The 12,480-nt window shown below is 53.7% G+C and overlaps 7 protein-coding genes across 7 annotated transcripts; 3 read left to right on the forward strand and 4 right to left on the reverse strand.

Annotated features, from left to right (window-relative positions):
• Positions 1-159: 159 nt before the first annotated feature.
• On the forward strand, positions 160-1,049 carry N7482_010094 (uncharacterized protein; the record flags this gene model as incomplete). The annotated part of the gene is made up of 2 exons (XM_056692218.1): positions 160-379; positions 490-1,049. The coding sequence occupies 2 exons, from the start codon at positions 160-162 to the stop codon at positions 1,047-1,049; spliced, it is 780 nt and encodes a 259-aa protein (XP_056538175.1).
• A 326-nt stretch (positions 1,050-1,375) lies between these two features.
• On the forward strand, positions 1,376-1,794 carry N7482_010095 (DUF2406 domain-containing protein; the record flags this gene model as incomplete). The annotated part of the gene is made up of 3 exons (XM_056692219.1): positions 1,376-1,493; positions 1,553-1,636; positions 1,697-1,794. 3 exons carry the CDS (start codon positions 1,376-1,378, stop codon positions 1,792-1,794), a joined length of 300 nt encoding a protein of 99 aa, XP_056538176.1.
• Positions 1,795-3,241: 1,447 nt separating this feature from the next.
• On the forward strand, positions 3,242-5,080 carry N7482_010096 (glycoside hydrolase family 72 protein; the record flags this gene model as incomplete). The annotated part of the gene is made up of 4 exons (XM_056692220.1): positions 3,242-3,316; positions 3,378-3,415; positions 3,477-3,502; positions 3,564-5,080. The coding sequence occupies 4 exons, from the start codon at positions 3,242-3,244 to the stop codon at positions 5,078-5,080; spliced, it is 1,656 nt and encodes a 551-aa protein (XP_056538177.1).
• Positions 5,081-5,770: 690 nt separating this feature from the next.
• Positions 5,771-6,802, reverse strand: N7482_010097 (SDR family oxidoreductase; the record flags this gene model as incomplete). Its single annotated transcript, XM_056692221.1, has 3 exons — positions 5,771-6,218; positions 6,315-6,440; positions 6,507-6,802. 3 exons carry the CDS (start codon positions 6,800-6,802, stop codon positions 5,771-5,773), a joined length of 870 nt encoding a protein of 289 aa, XP_056538178.1.
• A 917-nt stretch (positions 6,803-7,719) lies between these two features.
• Positions 7,720-9,060, reverse strand: N7482_010098 (NAD dependent epimerase/dehydratase; the record flags this gene model as incomplete). The annotated part of the gene is made up of 5 exons (XM_056692222.1): positions 7,720-8,052; positions 8,145-8,417; positions 8,475-8,622; positions 8,674-8,918; positions 8,974-9,060. 5 exons carry the CDS (start codon positions 9,058-9,060, stop codon positions 7,720-7,722), a joined length of 1,086 nt encoding a protein of 361 aa, XP_056538179.1.
• Positions 9,061-10,050: 990 nt separating this feature from the next.
• N7482_010099 (uncharacterized protein) lies at positions 10,051-10,391 on the reverse strand (the record flags this gene model as incomplete). The annotated part of the gene is made up of 3 exons (XM_056692223.1): positions 10,051-10,150; positions 10,206-10,276; positions 10,332-10,391. The coding sequence occupies 3 exons, from the start codon at positions 10,389-10,391 to the stop codon at positions 10,051-10,053; spliced, it is 231 nt and encodes a 76-aa protein (XP_056538180.1).
• Positions 10,392-10,723: 332 nt separating this feature from the next.
• Positions 10,724-11,868, reverse strand: N7482_010100 (NAD(P)-dependent alcohol dehydrogenase; the record flags this gene model as incomplete). Its single annotated transcript, XM_056692224.1, has 2 exons — positions 10,724-11,629; positions 11,692-11,868. 2 exons carry the CDS (start codon positions 11,866-11,868, stop codon positions 10,724-10,726), a joined length of 1,083 nt encoding a protein of 360 aa, XP_056538181.1.
• Positions 11,869-12,480: the final 612 nt, after the last annotated feature.

The following is a 12,480-nucleotide window of genomic DNA, read 5'->3' on the forward strand; positions in this document are numbered from 1 at the left end:
CCGGGTGACAATTGTTCGACCGGGTGCCTCGTTCGGATTCATTCCTGGTCAATGTGGGTATAACATGATTTCCCCTTGACGGAAGCGCGTCAAGAGAAAGCGTGAGGTTCCGTTTGAAGAGACCGCGCAGTACCACCAGGCGAGGGGTCTCACGAAGCCATGGTCAGGCATTGGTCACATGGGAAACACCGCAACCGCTGGATCTCACAATGGCCCAATGGGCGCCTTGCCCTGACAAACGACCAGGAATGTTCGCAGACCGGAATGCTGGGGAGGATCCAAGCGTGGCGACGAGTGTCAGTGCCAGCAGTCGCCGTTTCCGGCGCCAGCCTTTTGATGGCCGCATCGAACGGCGATGACATCGGGGGCAAGCCACTGGGTACGATCTCGCTGTTCGCAAACCGCCCCTGCTTTCTGAAACTTCGCTGCCTGCTGTTCAGCGACCAGCCGAAGCCTCGTAGATCAATCGCCCCGTGCTGACCCGCCAAGGGGGCCTGTGCGGCGGCCTAAAACAATACGCCCTCGCGGTCATTCATGTATTATCACCGTCATTCCAGCATTATCTGGGACGGATGCCAGGCACGAGGTACCGCCGATGGGTTTCGCTCTGCTTCGAGTCGGAGAACATTCCTGTGGAGGAGAGCCTCGGCCGTCAAACCGTCCATATGAGGCATGGATCTCGAGCATCCTCCACCATTGCGCCAATCCCACGTAGGATCATCGAAGGAAAGAGCCAGAAAACATGGGGAAAGAATGTTCTGAACCTTCCTGTCACATTCAGCGAGATTGCCGCGTCTCCGCCGCAAGGGGCCCGCGATTCCAGAACTCACATTCCAAGGACGGTGGACGGGTGGACCTCGCCATATCGGCAAAACAGCATGCAGGGCGTATCAGAGCTGCTGATTGCCTGCGAATCCGTCTGGGGTCCGTCCAGCGCCGGGTACCTGAGCCTGGTGCGGTGGCTGCGGCCTTCAGCCAGTGGTTGCGCGGCCCCAGGCCCCTCATTGGAGCATCGCATGCTAAGCATTCTACTCCTCAGGGATGCTTGACCAGCCATTGGGAACGCGACGGTGCGGCACGTCATACGGAATTGGGGCGCGGATGTGACTGACCGGCAGTCGATCAACATCGGCCCAATGACTATCCGCGATCCGTCTTGCCACCGTGTGTGGATTTGCCTCTATTCTTAGCCGTGGAATCAGACAGATGAGCATGACAGCTCACTTTCCCGGGCGGCTGTATATATCCAGGCGATCGCCACCCCCGTGATCTGCAGCCACGCTTAGCTTCCTTAGGACGTATCGCAGTCATTGAATATCGAATCTTTGTTGTTTTTCCAATAATTCCTGCCTGAAAAATTCTGACCCTCCATATCATGGCTTCCTCGAGTTCGGCCAGTGCGCGCACCGGCTCCATCCAGTCGCACGAGAGCCCCAAAACGACGCTGCACACCAAGGCCGACCCCAACACGGCCCTGTATGAAGCGCAACCCGGTGAGCGCCCCCTTGGCATCCACCATACTTCCGCACCGCATTGACTGACACTCCCACAGTTGCGGTCAACAATGAGCCCGGAAAGCGGGATACCTTCTCGCTGCGGGACCTGCAACATAAGGACCGCGAGGGGAGAATTATCAGTACGTACATATGCAGAGGATCTGTCCCTTCCGACGAACCACAGGCTTACTCGCTCCCAGCGGACCCCGACCTCTCCAACCCGACCCGGAATCGTCTCGAGCGACCCCTAGAGACCATTCGAGCGTTCGAAGCGGCCATCGACTCCCATCGCAAGTAGGATCGAGTGTAAATCTGGATGCCATCCAGGGGGGACTATCCAGGGGGAACCATCCAGGGAGAGCCATCCAGGGAGGACGCGCTGAGCGCAACGAAGGGACGTTAATGATAACAATGCAGTGGTATTGATCCAGGGTTCGGGGTGTATGAGTCCTGTCTCGTGATTATTTAGAGCCCGTCGGAAGTTTGAATATACTTGCTCTTCCAACTGCCCCGATCACGACCACCTCAACTGCCGGAGTTTGAATCACTGTATGCGAGGGAGAGGGAGATCAACCGGATGACCAACTTAATCTTCCTGCGGGCGCGCCACGAACCCACCGATGCATCATGGTTCCCCAGATCCGCTGAGCTTGGCAATCTTATCAGCATTGTATCTGCTCATGTAATCAAAATCAAGCGCGCTCAGTATTGGGCGCAGTTCCAAATTTAGGAAAGGCCACCGCCTTCTCGAAATGTCGTGATGGTGCCGAACCTTGACCAGGCCGAGAAATCTTCTCCGAGCGAGCATCCCCGACCTTCTGTACAGAGTACCCACTACCAACACCATGGAAGGAAATGACAGACCCATGCTCGATGGGTTGAGGGCTGGACAAGATCACATTGGACCTGTTTGGTCTCTCCTAGGCGGCCAAGTTTGAAGGACACGCACTGCGGACGCCATCCCACCCACCAGGCCCCACCTACCGCGTCAGCCTGGGACCATTTTCACTCTCCACCATCAGCTTCTGGAAAAACCCTCGGGCAAGACCATCTCTCCCAATGCTCACTGTAGCACTTTCCTGGACATGAATGACCCTGCCTCGCATGCACTCGGGGTCGGCTGGCGCTGGCACTGGCGCTGGCCCTCGGTGAGACGGGGGCTGGACTATGCGCCTCACGGCCACCTTCTCACGGTCAAGTCGACTCTAGTGTGGCGCACTAACGAGTATTAGTCCGCCGAAGCCAAAATAGTCGTCGTTGGCGGAGCCTTCTAATTGGTCATGGTTTATTTATTCGGTCCCCGGCAGCCCTCATCACGAATCCGGTGAAATGCTGGTTGACGCGGTCCATCTCCTCTCGCCTGGGGAATGTTGCCATCCGTAACGGGTCGTCACCTAGTCTTGGAGGTTGACGTCCTTAGCTCGGTGGATGCCCGCTGGGTCGGCTGTACGCGTCCTCGTGTCAGGGGCAAAGGGCAAATCAGGGTAGTGGACGGCACGACGGAGAGAGTATTAATGGCCACCGGAGGTGAAGCCACCATGGGTTCTTCTTCGTCGCATGGCGGCCTTTCACTTAGCTTTATTTAGACATTGACTGACATTCACTCGTTCCACGCCTCTCTTCTATCTCAAGTCTTGTCTCTTTTCTTTGCCCCAACTGACCCCACGGAGGCCATCCTCTCCGCCGTTCACTCGCTATATATCTATATCTGCCGGACCGATTGGATCCGCTCAACTCATCTCGCCATGAAGCTGTCTCTGCTGTCGCTGGCGACGCTGGTCACAGCCGCTGTGGCTGACCTGGACCCGATTGTGATCAAGGTTCGCGCTGATTGGAACCCTCGGAAGGGTGTACAGATGCTGACCATGGGTTGGCGAATAGGGCTCCAAATTCTTCTATTCCAGCAACAACACCCAATTGTGAGTCCGATCGACGTTCCGGCGGCGACCCCTAACGAGGGCGATGCTAACAAGGAAATAGCTACCTCCGTGGCGTGGCGTATCAACGTAGGTGGACGACGATCAGACCGGACCCGCGGGAATGCGGACAGACACTAACATCAACCAGAGGATACGAGCGACAGCAGCAGCTACAAGGACCCCCTGGCGGATGCCGCCGCGTGCAAGCGCGATATCCCCATCCTGCAGGAGCTGCGCACCAACGTCATCCGCACCTACTCGATCAACGCCAGCGCCGACCACTCCGAGTGTATGCAGCTGCTGTCGGAGGCGGGCATCTACTTGATCTCCGATCTGTCGGACCCCACCCAGTCGATTGACCGGAGCGATCCCACCTGGCTGACCAGCCTGTATTCTCGCTACACCAGCGTGATTGACGAGCTGTCCCAGTACAACAACACCATTGGCTTCTTCGCCGGCAATGAGGTCGCCAACACCGTGGCCACCACGGACTCCGCCGCCTTTGTCAAGGCAGCCGTGCGCGACATGAAGACGTACATCAAGGAGAAGGGCTATCGGTCGATGGGTGTTGGATACGCCACCGCCGATGTCTCGTCGATCCGGGTGGACCTGGCCGACTATTTCGACTGCCAGAGCAGCGACGAGTCCGTTGACTTCTGGGGCTACAACATTTACTCCTGGTGCGGCAACTCCACCTACGCGGAATCCGGATACCAGGACCGCACGGAGCAGTTCCGTAACTACACCGTCCCCGTCTTCTTCGCTGAGTACGGCTGCAATGAAGTAACCCCTCGCACCTTCACGGAGGTGAAGGCGCTGTACGGGGATACCATGTCCGAGGTCTGGTCCGGTGGTATTGTGTACATGTACTTCCAGGAGACCAACAACTACGGTAAGACATCGGAGCGTCCGCTCTTGACGGGAGCCATGCTAATGAGACCCCGCGTTTCTTTTCCCCCCTCAATAGGTCTAGTTTCCGTCGTCGATAGCACCAGTGTCAGCACCATGTCCGACTTCAAATACTACTCCAGCGAGATCGCGAGCGCCAACCCCACGGGCACCAACAAGGCTTCCTACACCCCGACCAACTCGGCCCTGCAAAGCTGCCCGACCGTGGGCAGTGGCTGGCAGGCCGAGGCGTCCCCTCTGCCTCCCACCCCGGATGCGACCCTGTGTGAGTGCGTGTACGAGGAGTCTGCCTGTGTCGTGTCAAGCGACGTCTCTACCAGCAAGTACGGCACTCTGCTGGGCACTGTCTGCGGCTACACCGACTGCGCTGGGGTGAACGGCAACGCCACCACGGGCGAGTACGGTGCTTACAGCATGTGCGAGATCAAGTACAAGCTGGCCTTCGCCCTGAACAAGTACTACAAGGAGCAGGGCAAGTCGGCCACTGCCTGCGACTTCTCCAGCTCGGCCACCACCAAGGCCACCACCGCCGCGATCGGCACCTGCTCGGTGCAGATCAAGGAGGCCGGCTCGGCTGGGACTGGCAGCGTCACCACCGAGGCGACCGCGACGGCCGACTCGTCCTCGAGCTCATCCACCTCGTCCAGTGCCGGCGCTCCTGCCAACCTCCACTCGAGCGTCGCCGTCGGCTACTTCCAGGTCGGCGCGTACGTGGCTACTGCCTTCCTGACCGGTCTGGGCATGATCCTGCTGTAAACCCTGGTCTGGGAAATCCGCACGGAATGGCGTCTACCGTATATTTCTTGTCTTTTTTTTATTTTCTATCATGTGTCGGTGGGGAATGTTGGATCTTATAGACGGTCATTCGACTTCTCCGAATCCCAACGATGCAGCTGAAGCTGATTGGTCGGTATATTTTATCTCCTTAACTAGCGAATTGAACATATTCTCCTCCTTGATTTTCTGCCTTGGGGCTCGAGAAACAGGGTGAGGAGTCACACTTGACTTGGTTCCTCATTTACGGTGTACTTCGTACTGTATTCTGTGCTCATAAGTTGCCGGATCTCTAACCTTGGCAATTCGCCCGTTCATTCCCTGTCCCCGAAAATGGCCCTCTTCGTAAAAATCGCACATGGTTGACGTCCAAGTCTCTTTCACCGCGCTCCAACACATCTACACGAATGACGCCGACAATTTCAAAATCGATCCCACGCGCATTCCCGTGGGCGGCATCTCAGCAGCGCGACTTCTCCATCGGTACGAGAGACAGGATCGAAGAGCACCCCCAGAGTTTCTGCGTCAAGGCTATTTTACAAGTCAATCCATCGTACAGGATATGGACTTTAATGAAGATACCCAGGTGTTGCCTGGCTTCATGGGTTATGGAATTTCACTATGAGCGCGGTGAATTGGAATTGTATAACGCACACATGTCGGCTGATCGAATTAGGAATCAACACCAGTCGAGTTGGCAACTGCTCTGGTAAGATCGAAATCGCGTTGCAAACTATTCATCTTGCTTTCTAAGGCCGTCACACAGTCGGCACCTAGAGGCATTCGGAGGTACTCGTGTCCATTCTCCACGGCATCTAATATCGCTTTTGCGGCTTTCTGGGGATCACCCTTAAGCCACCCCGGCATACCTGTAGTATCGCTCATGCCACGGACCATTTTCTCCACCGAAGTGCCCTGATATGCCTGGCTGAACCCTCCATTACTCCGGTACTGGGCCGGGGTTATTATGCGACTGGCGAATGGCGTGCGAAAGGCACCAGGCTCTACAATCAAAACTTTGATGCCAAAGGTCTCGATCTCGTCGGATAGCGACTCATGGATGGCTTCAATGGCGAACTTGCTCGCGGAGTATGCGGCCCGGCCCGGCCTGGCAGTGAATCTGCTCAAATGGGTTGTGAGAAGAGTCCATGAGACCGTTTGTCAAGAGATCATATCTACAAAAGGTAGAGTAGAATATCCCGTGCGGAACACTTACCCAGCTCCGCTGCTGATCAGAACAATATTCCCTGACCGCTTCGAGCGCATATTTGGAAGCGCCGCTCGTATGAGACGAAGTGGGCCGTAGAAGTTAACCTCCATTTGGGAGCGAACTTCATCTTCGCTGCACGGCATTCCATGTGAGCTTCGGGATATCTATCTCTCGCCTGGGCTTGGTATATGTCCCTACCTTGTATCTTCCACTCCTCCAATGAACGCATATCCTGCATTGTTTACCAGAACGTCGATGTTGTGGGCTGCGAAGATGTTTGTGGCCATTTCATGCGCAACTGGGTTGCCCGGGTCCAAAGATAACCATGTACCGCCGTTAACTTCAAATTCAGGGAAGCTGTGCTGCGCCTTTTGAATTTCACGTGTGGTACCGAGAACCCTGTGGCCCTTACTCAGGGCTTCCAGGGCGAGCGATTTACCAAGTCCTGACGAGGCTCCCGTGATAAGCCATGTACGTTTGTGAAAGTCTGACATGCTGGATTGCGTTGAAGTGATAGAAACCAAATATGCAATACAATATTGCAGAAAGGCGAAGTCGCAACATATAAGCTGTTCAAGGGCGGAGATAATGGATCGTCCCAAAATGGCAGGGGGCCCTTCCCGGACTTAAGGTGTTACTGCCGGCACAGCCGTCGCTACCTAGGTCCACCGAAGGAATATTGTTTACAACGAGATTGTAAGAAACTGTGAGATTGGTGTTGGGAATGACTACTTCTGAGGCCCGAACGGCCTCCTTTCCACGTAACGTGATCCCATGGGACTCTTCTGTAGTCTTCTATATGCATAGCTCTTCATTTAACAAGCGTTGCCTCCAAAGTATGGAGGGGTGTATTCATTTGTGTTTTAATACCACTATAACCATCTCGAAAACCATCCCAATGGAGGCGAGATATCTCAACAACCTATTGCAAGTGATCATACCAGATGGCGCCAAACCTGGGCCCTACAAAGCATGATTTTGATATCTAACATGGTCCGTAGGGGGACTATCTGTATGGCAGATGGTGCACTGGCTGCTGGCTACATCAGGTGTACCATCCTGAGAATCTCTTCCAATATACGGACGTTTTCCGTCAACGGACCGCCCGATAACGGTGGTCGACCACGAAGCATCACTCCAGTAATGCTATCGAACACCTCGAAAAGCCCAACCTATACCTTGACGTGACTCCGACTTTTCTATGGGATGTCTTGACCATACAAGCAAAGAATGCACGTACAATAAACTTAATTCATTACGTTTCCAGTACGTGTCAGCTCATTAATAACTACTGATGCTCGTTCCTAAATTATGATTTCCCACCACTCGAGCCCGTAAGATGTGCTGTCTCATGTTTTCCGATCCTGATTTCTCAAGCCGTTGAAATGCGTAAACAAAGGCCAATACGGTATCACGAAATGAGCTTATGCTTTATCATCGAGTCAACAGTATCGACGACACTGGTTTCCAGGCCAATGTACTCCCACTTCCCCTCCTTGGTACCGTCGGCGAGGATTCCCAAACTCATGCGCATATCCCATCCCGTTGGATGAACTCCAGGAGGTAAAATCTGGGAGGGATCACCCTTAGGGACCCTGTTAGCAAGATCCGGGAAATTCTTGCGGATAATGTTGACCACCAGTTGGGGTGATATGAGACCGGCGATGAGGAGAATGCGCTGGTTTGCCGCAGAGGGGTTTTCAAGTGCATCTACATGACTCCGGGCCACATCTCGAACGTCCACCTGGATGTGAATAAGCACACGAGCTTACTTCTCGGTTTTCCATTCTTCACCGTGCCGGTCAACTAGGATGTACGTTCTGGCGGAGAACTTACAAAATGGTAGAAAGGAAAGGTGACACCGTCGATTTCCTTATGTGTTCCATCAATAAAGCTCGCGATGGCAAAATTATTGCTCTCATTAATAGATTTAGGGCCTGAGATCGGGTGGATCATTGGGCCGATGACGATGTCCGGATTGATTACTGTCAGGTCGAAGGAGGTAGGAGTCTGCTCCATGAACTTCCATGCAGCAGCCTCGGCTCTTATCTTGGACACGTTATATCCCAGAACGTTATCGTGTTTGTCAATGGCTTGCTCAGCCGTCACCTGTACCAGGTCAGATAAAACGGATGTGCTGATAAGGGATGCGCAAGCAATCTTTACCGGGTTCCAATCTTTCTCCGTGTATGGCTTGCCTTGCCGGGACAAATCTTCAAAGGAGTCAAGCACAGATACGGCACTTCCCAGAAGCACAAATCGCTTCAACGCAGTACCACCGTGCTGATGGGCAGCCTTCAAGATCTCGGTGGTTCTAAAATCGTGAGCTGGAACTCATGTGGATATCTGTCGATAATAATCTGACCCCTTTTCTGCAGGCTCAATCATCTCTTTTTGGATATCAGACACCTGGAACGTCACGGGGGACGCCGTGTGGATCACATAATTAAACGGCGTCTTTGGGCTCTCGAAGAGATGGTCGAAAGGTTTTGCCGACGTGAAATCAGCGACGATTGCAAATTCCACCTTGCCTTTCCAAGACGGATGTATTTTGATGATATCATCCGCTTTTTCTTGGGAGCGCACTGTCACAGTCACGGGGTATCCGCGCTACTAGCTAATCAGCCATCTGGGATTCCCAGAATGATGAACTAAATTTGCCCACATCTATCAGGATGGCCAGGATGTGAGAGGCCACGAAGCCATTGGCGCCCGTCAGCAAGACGTGTGGGCTGTGTGTAGCACTTGACATTGTGAGTAGTAGATAGACAAAGTTTATGGAGCAAGTTTTCTCTCTGTGATGGCCCTTTACGGTGTCCGGACTGAATGCTGACATTGAATATATAACAAAGGAATCCTCGGGTAAATAATCCGGTCAGGAAATGACGCTTTCATTTTGCTCGGAGACGCTCTGGCCGTAAGAAATGTGCCGGGGAGTAGACCTCGCCACGTACCATGTGCTGTATGGGTAGGGCCCAGACTGGCCCATGGGTGCTTACTACTGCAGGGAAGAAGCACTTACTCTAACCACCAACTGTATGAGGGGCAGTGACATACCGACGGGCCACCGCCAGCCAATGATTCCTAGGAACGCCCCACCAACAGCACAGTCACGTGATCATAATATGAATCAGGAAGGAGTGCAGTAGGGGTTGGTGCCCATGATTAGTGCCCATGAAGGAGGGGCATTGTCCGAATCTTAACCCCGAGGATTATTTGTGCCTTGTGTGAATCACAGGCTTAAGGAGCATCCACAATCGGGTTGCCAGGCTCACCTAAGCCTGTCGGGGCAATGCCGCGTAGTTCGGGGAAGCTGGCAGGATTAATCTACTTAGGCTCGGCTAGGCTGGTTCCCCGGACTGTCAGTGTCTTCGGCTAATTTGATTCTCTTCAACGCTGTGTAATTGATATGATATGCATACCATATGCTATCCTTGGTCGTGTTGACGTCCCGACCGAGCCAGCTCCTCCCTTGCAGCACTATCGCGATATTCGCCAGCTTTTCCTGTCTTGTCTGCTCACAATTTATATCTTGTGTACGTAGCATGTTTGGTAGGAGAGACTGGTAAACTCATTCGCCGGCGTAATAACTAAAGGCTAATACCCTCTGACCATAGCAAAAAGCTTCCATCAACCCTCGTACCATCTCTAGAGCGGGCCGGCAAGTAGCAAAAGTCTCAATCCCATTCTCCATTCATAGTATCACCACTTCAACCGCTGGTAACAGCACTGGATAGCGATATCACTTCTTCGACGAGCTAGGTGGCTGGTACGAAGCCTCCCCCTTGCCAGAGTTGTAGTACTTGCTGCCATCCGAGTTGGAGTAGTAGTAGGAACCATCCCTGTCATTGATTAGTTCATCTTGAATGATCAGGCCGTCAGTGGTCAAAGACATACTGGTTGGAGTAGTGATACGAGTTCTGGTTGGGAGCTGCGGATCCATAATCACGAGCGCAGTAGTGGTTGCCCTGGAAGAGTCAGCTGTGTGAGTCTCAGTTCGAGGATACTGATGGGGACACTCACCTCAGTGTTGGTACCGGAGCTCTTGTAGCTGTAAGACGATCCCTTGTTGTCGGAAGGCATTTTGGCACGCGCGAATAGGTATCCGGTGGGGTGGGATGAGATTTGCGAAGCTTGGAAGAGGAGGGACAGAAAACCCAAGGTCGATGTTTGAAGAGGAAGTAAACGGAAGCAGGTGAGGTCATTGGCCATGGCGTTCTTATCTTTTTATCACCAAACTCACTTACCCCGCGGCAGTCAGGTGAGCATTACCCTATTGGTCAAACCCAAGCACTAAATGCTCGTGAAATGCTCTTCTATTTGGTCCGAGATCTATGTACATGAACTCCATATCACCTCCAACACCATTGTCCACACCCGGAACATGCAGTCAGCTTACCCACAGTAACCGAAATTTACCACTCGTTAACCAGCACATAACGGAACCGAGCCTTGCCAGCATCCATATCTTGGATTGCCCGGTTGGCCTCTTTCATCGGCCGCTCCTCAATCCACGGCTTAATCTTCTTGGCGGCCGCAAGCTCGAGCATCTCGCGAATCTCCTCAGGGCTGCCCATCGGGGAGCCAGTGAGCTTGATGCTCTTCGCAATCAGGGCAAAGGCCGGAATCTCGAGGGCGCCATCCTCAGGGATACCGAGCTGGACAAAAGTACCTCGGAGGCGCAGCAGCTGGCAGTAGCCCATGATGGGCATCTTAGATGAGGACACGGTGGAGATGATCAGGTCCAGAGACTCGGCGTGGGTTGTGGCCCAGTCCGCATCATCATCGGTGGCGATGTAAGCATCGGCGCCCAGCTTCAACGCATCTTCCTTCTTGTCGGCCTTGCGAGAGATGGCCACGACGCGGTCAGCGCCCAGGGCCTTGGCAAAGAGGATACCGAAGTGACCCAGGCCGCCAACACCGACAATACCCACCTTTTTGCCCGGACCACACCCGTGCTGCCTCAGAGGCGAATAGGTAGTGACTCCAGCGCAGAGCATAGGCGCAGCCTCGGCAGAGGGAATGGCATCGGGAATCTTGATGACGAAGTGCGACGGCGACCGATTATACAGAGAATATCCACCATATGACTTGCCGCCGTTGGCGTAGATGCCGTTGTATGTGCCGACAATGCGCTTGCAGTGTTGCTCGAGGCCATTGGCGCAGGCCTCGCAGTTGCCGTCGGCGTTCTGGCAGGAACCACTCTGCGCACCGACGCCAACGCGATCACCGACCTTGATATTTCCCTCGGCCTTGGAGCCGACCCGGACGGCAATGCCGACGACTTCGTGTCCGACACAACAGGGGTAGATGGTAGGGCCCTATCCTTCGTGTCAGCTCTCCAACTTTCAAGCCACAAGCCCCCAACAGACGGTTCACATACCCATCCACTGCGCATGGTGTGCATATCAGAGCCGCAGATACCACAGTGTGTCACCCGCATGTCAATGTCGGTCTCCTCCCACGGCTTGGGCTCGAATTCTTGCCAGACCATGTTGCCATTGACAGCCTCCTTGTCGAGGCCCATCCAGCCCTCGAACTTGTAATCGGTGAATCCCATAGTGGTAAGTGTGATGAGGTTTTCAATCTAAAGTGATTTGCAGAGGTGGATCCTGTCATTGGGGGTCCATCGTGTCTATTTATACAGTTCCGATTTTCCAGATTCAGCTCTTCACCCGCTGGGTCTTGGGAAACCTCTCGCACAATTCGACAGCTTGCCTTCTGTGGCCGCAATGGTTCTCAGCGATCGTGAAGGATACACACGGTCCACTGAGTGGAGTTTCATCACGGTCTTAAGTCTGATTTATGTCCGCTCCCAGTGAAAACCAAATTATGCTCAGTGGCTGAGATGACAATGCAAGTGATAACTTCTTACATAAGCTCGATCTACCCAATCAGCTTTCAGCCTAGCCATCCGGGTCCACTAAGGTTTTTGAGTGCTGACCCTGCAGAGATTTGTTCCTCGTTATCTAAAGTCCTTTCCCCGAAGTGGGGTACCATGACGCACGGAGCTATGAGAAAATTGGCCTAAAACCCGGTCTCCGGGCCGATTGGGTTCGGGAAGATTTCTTTTCGCGGCCATTATCGCTGCACGTGCCGAATTAACCGTCACCTCCACTCTCATTGTCTCTCATGCCATACCTGTCATGGCCAAAATTGTGGATATAATATT

This window comes from Penicillium canariense, assembly GCF_028826845.1.
Source record: "Penicillium canariense strain IBT 26290 chromosome Unknown utg000008l_segment0_segment0, whole genome shotgun sequence".
Taxonomy (NCBI): domain Eukaryota; kingdom Fungi; phylum Ascomycota; class Eurotiomycetes; order Eurotiales; family Aspergillaceae; genus Penicillium; species Penicillium canariense.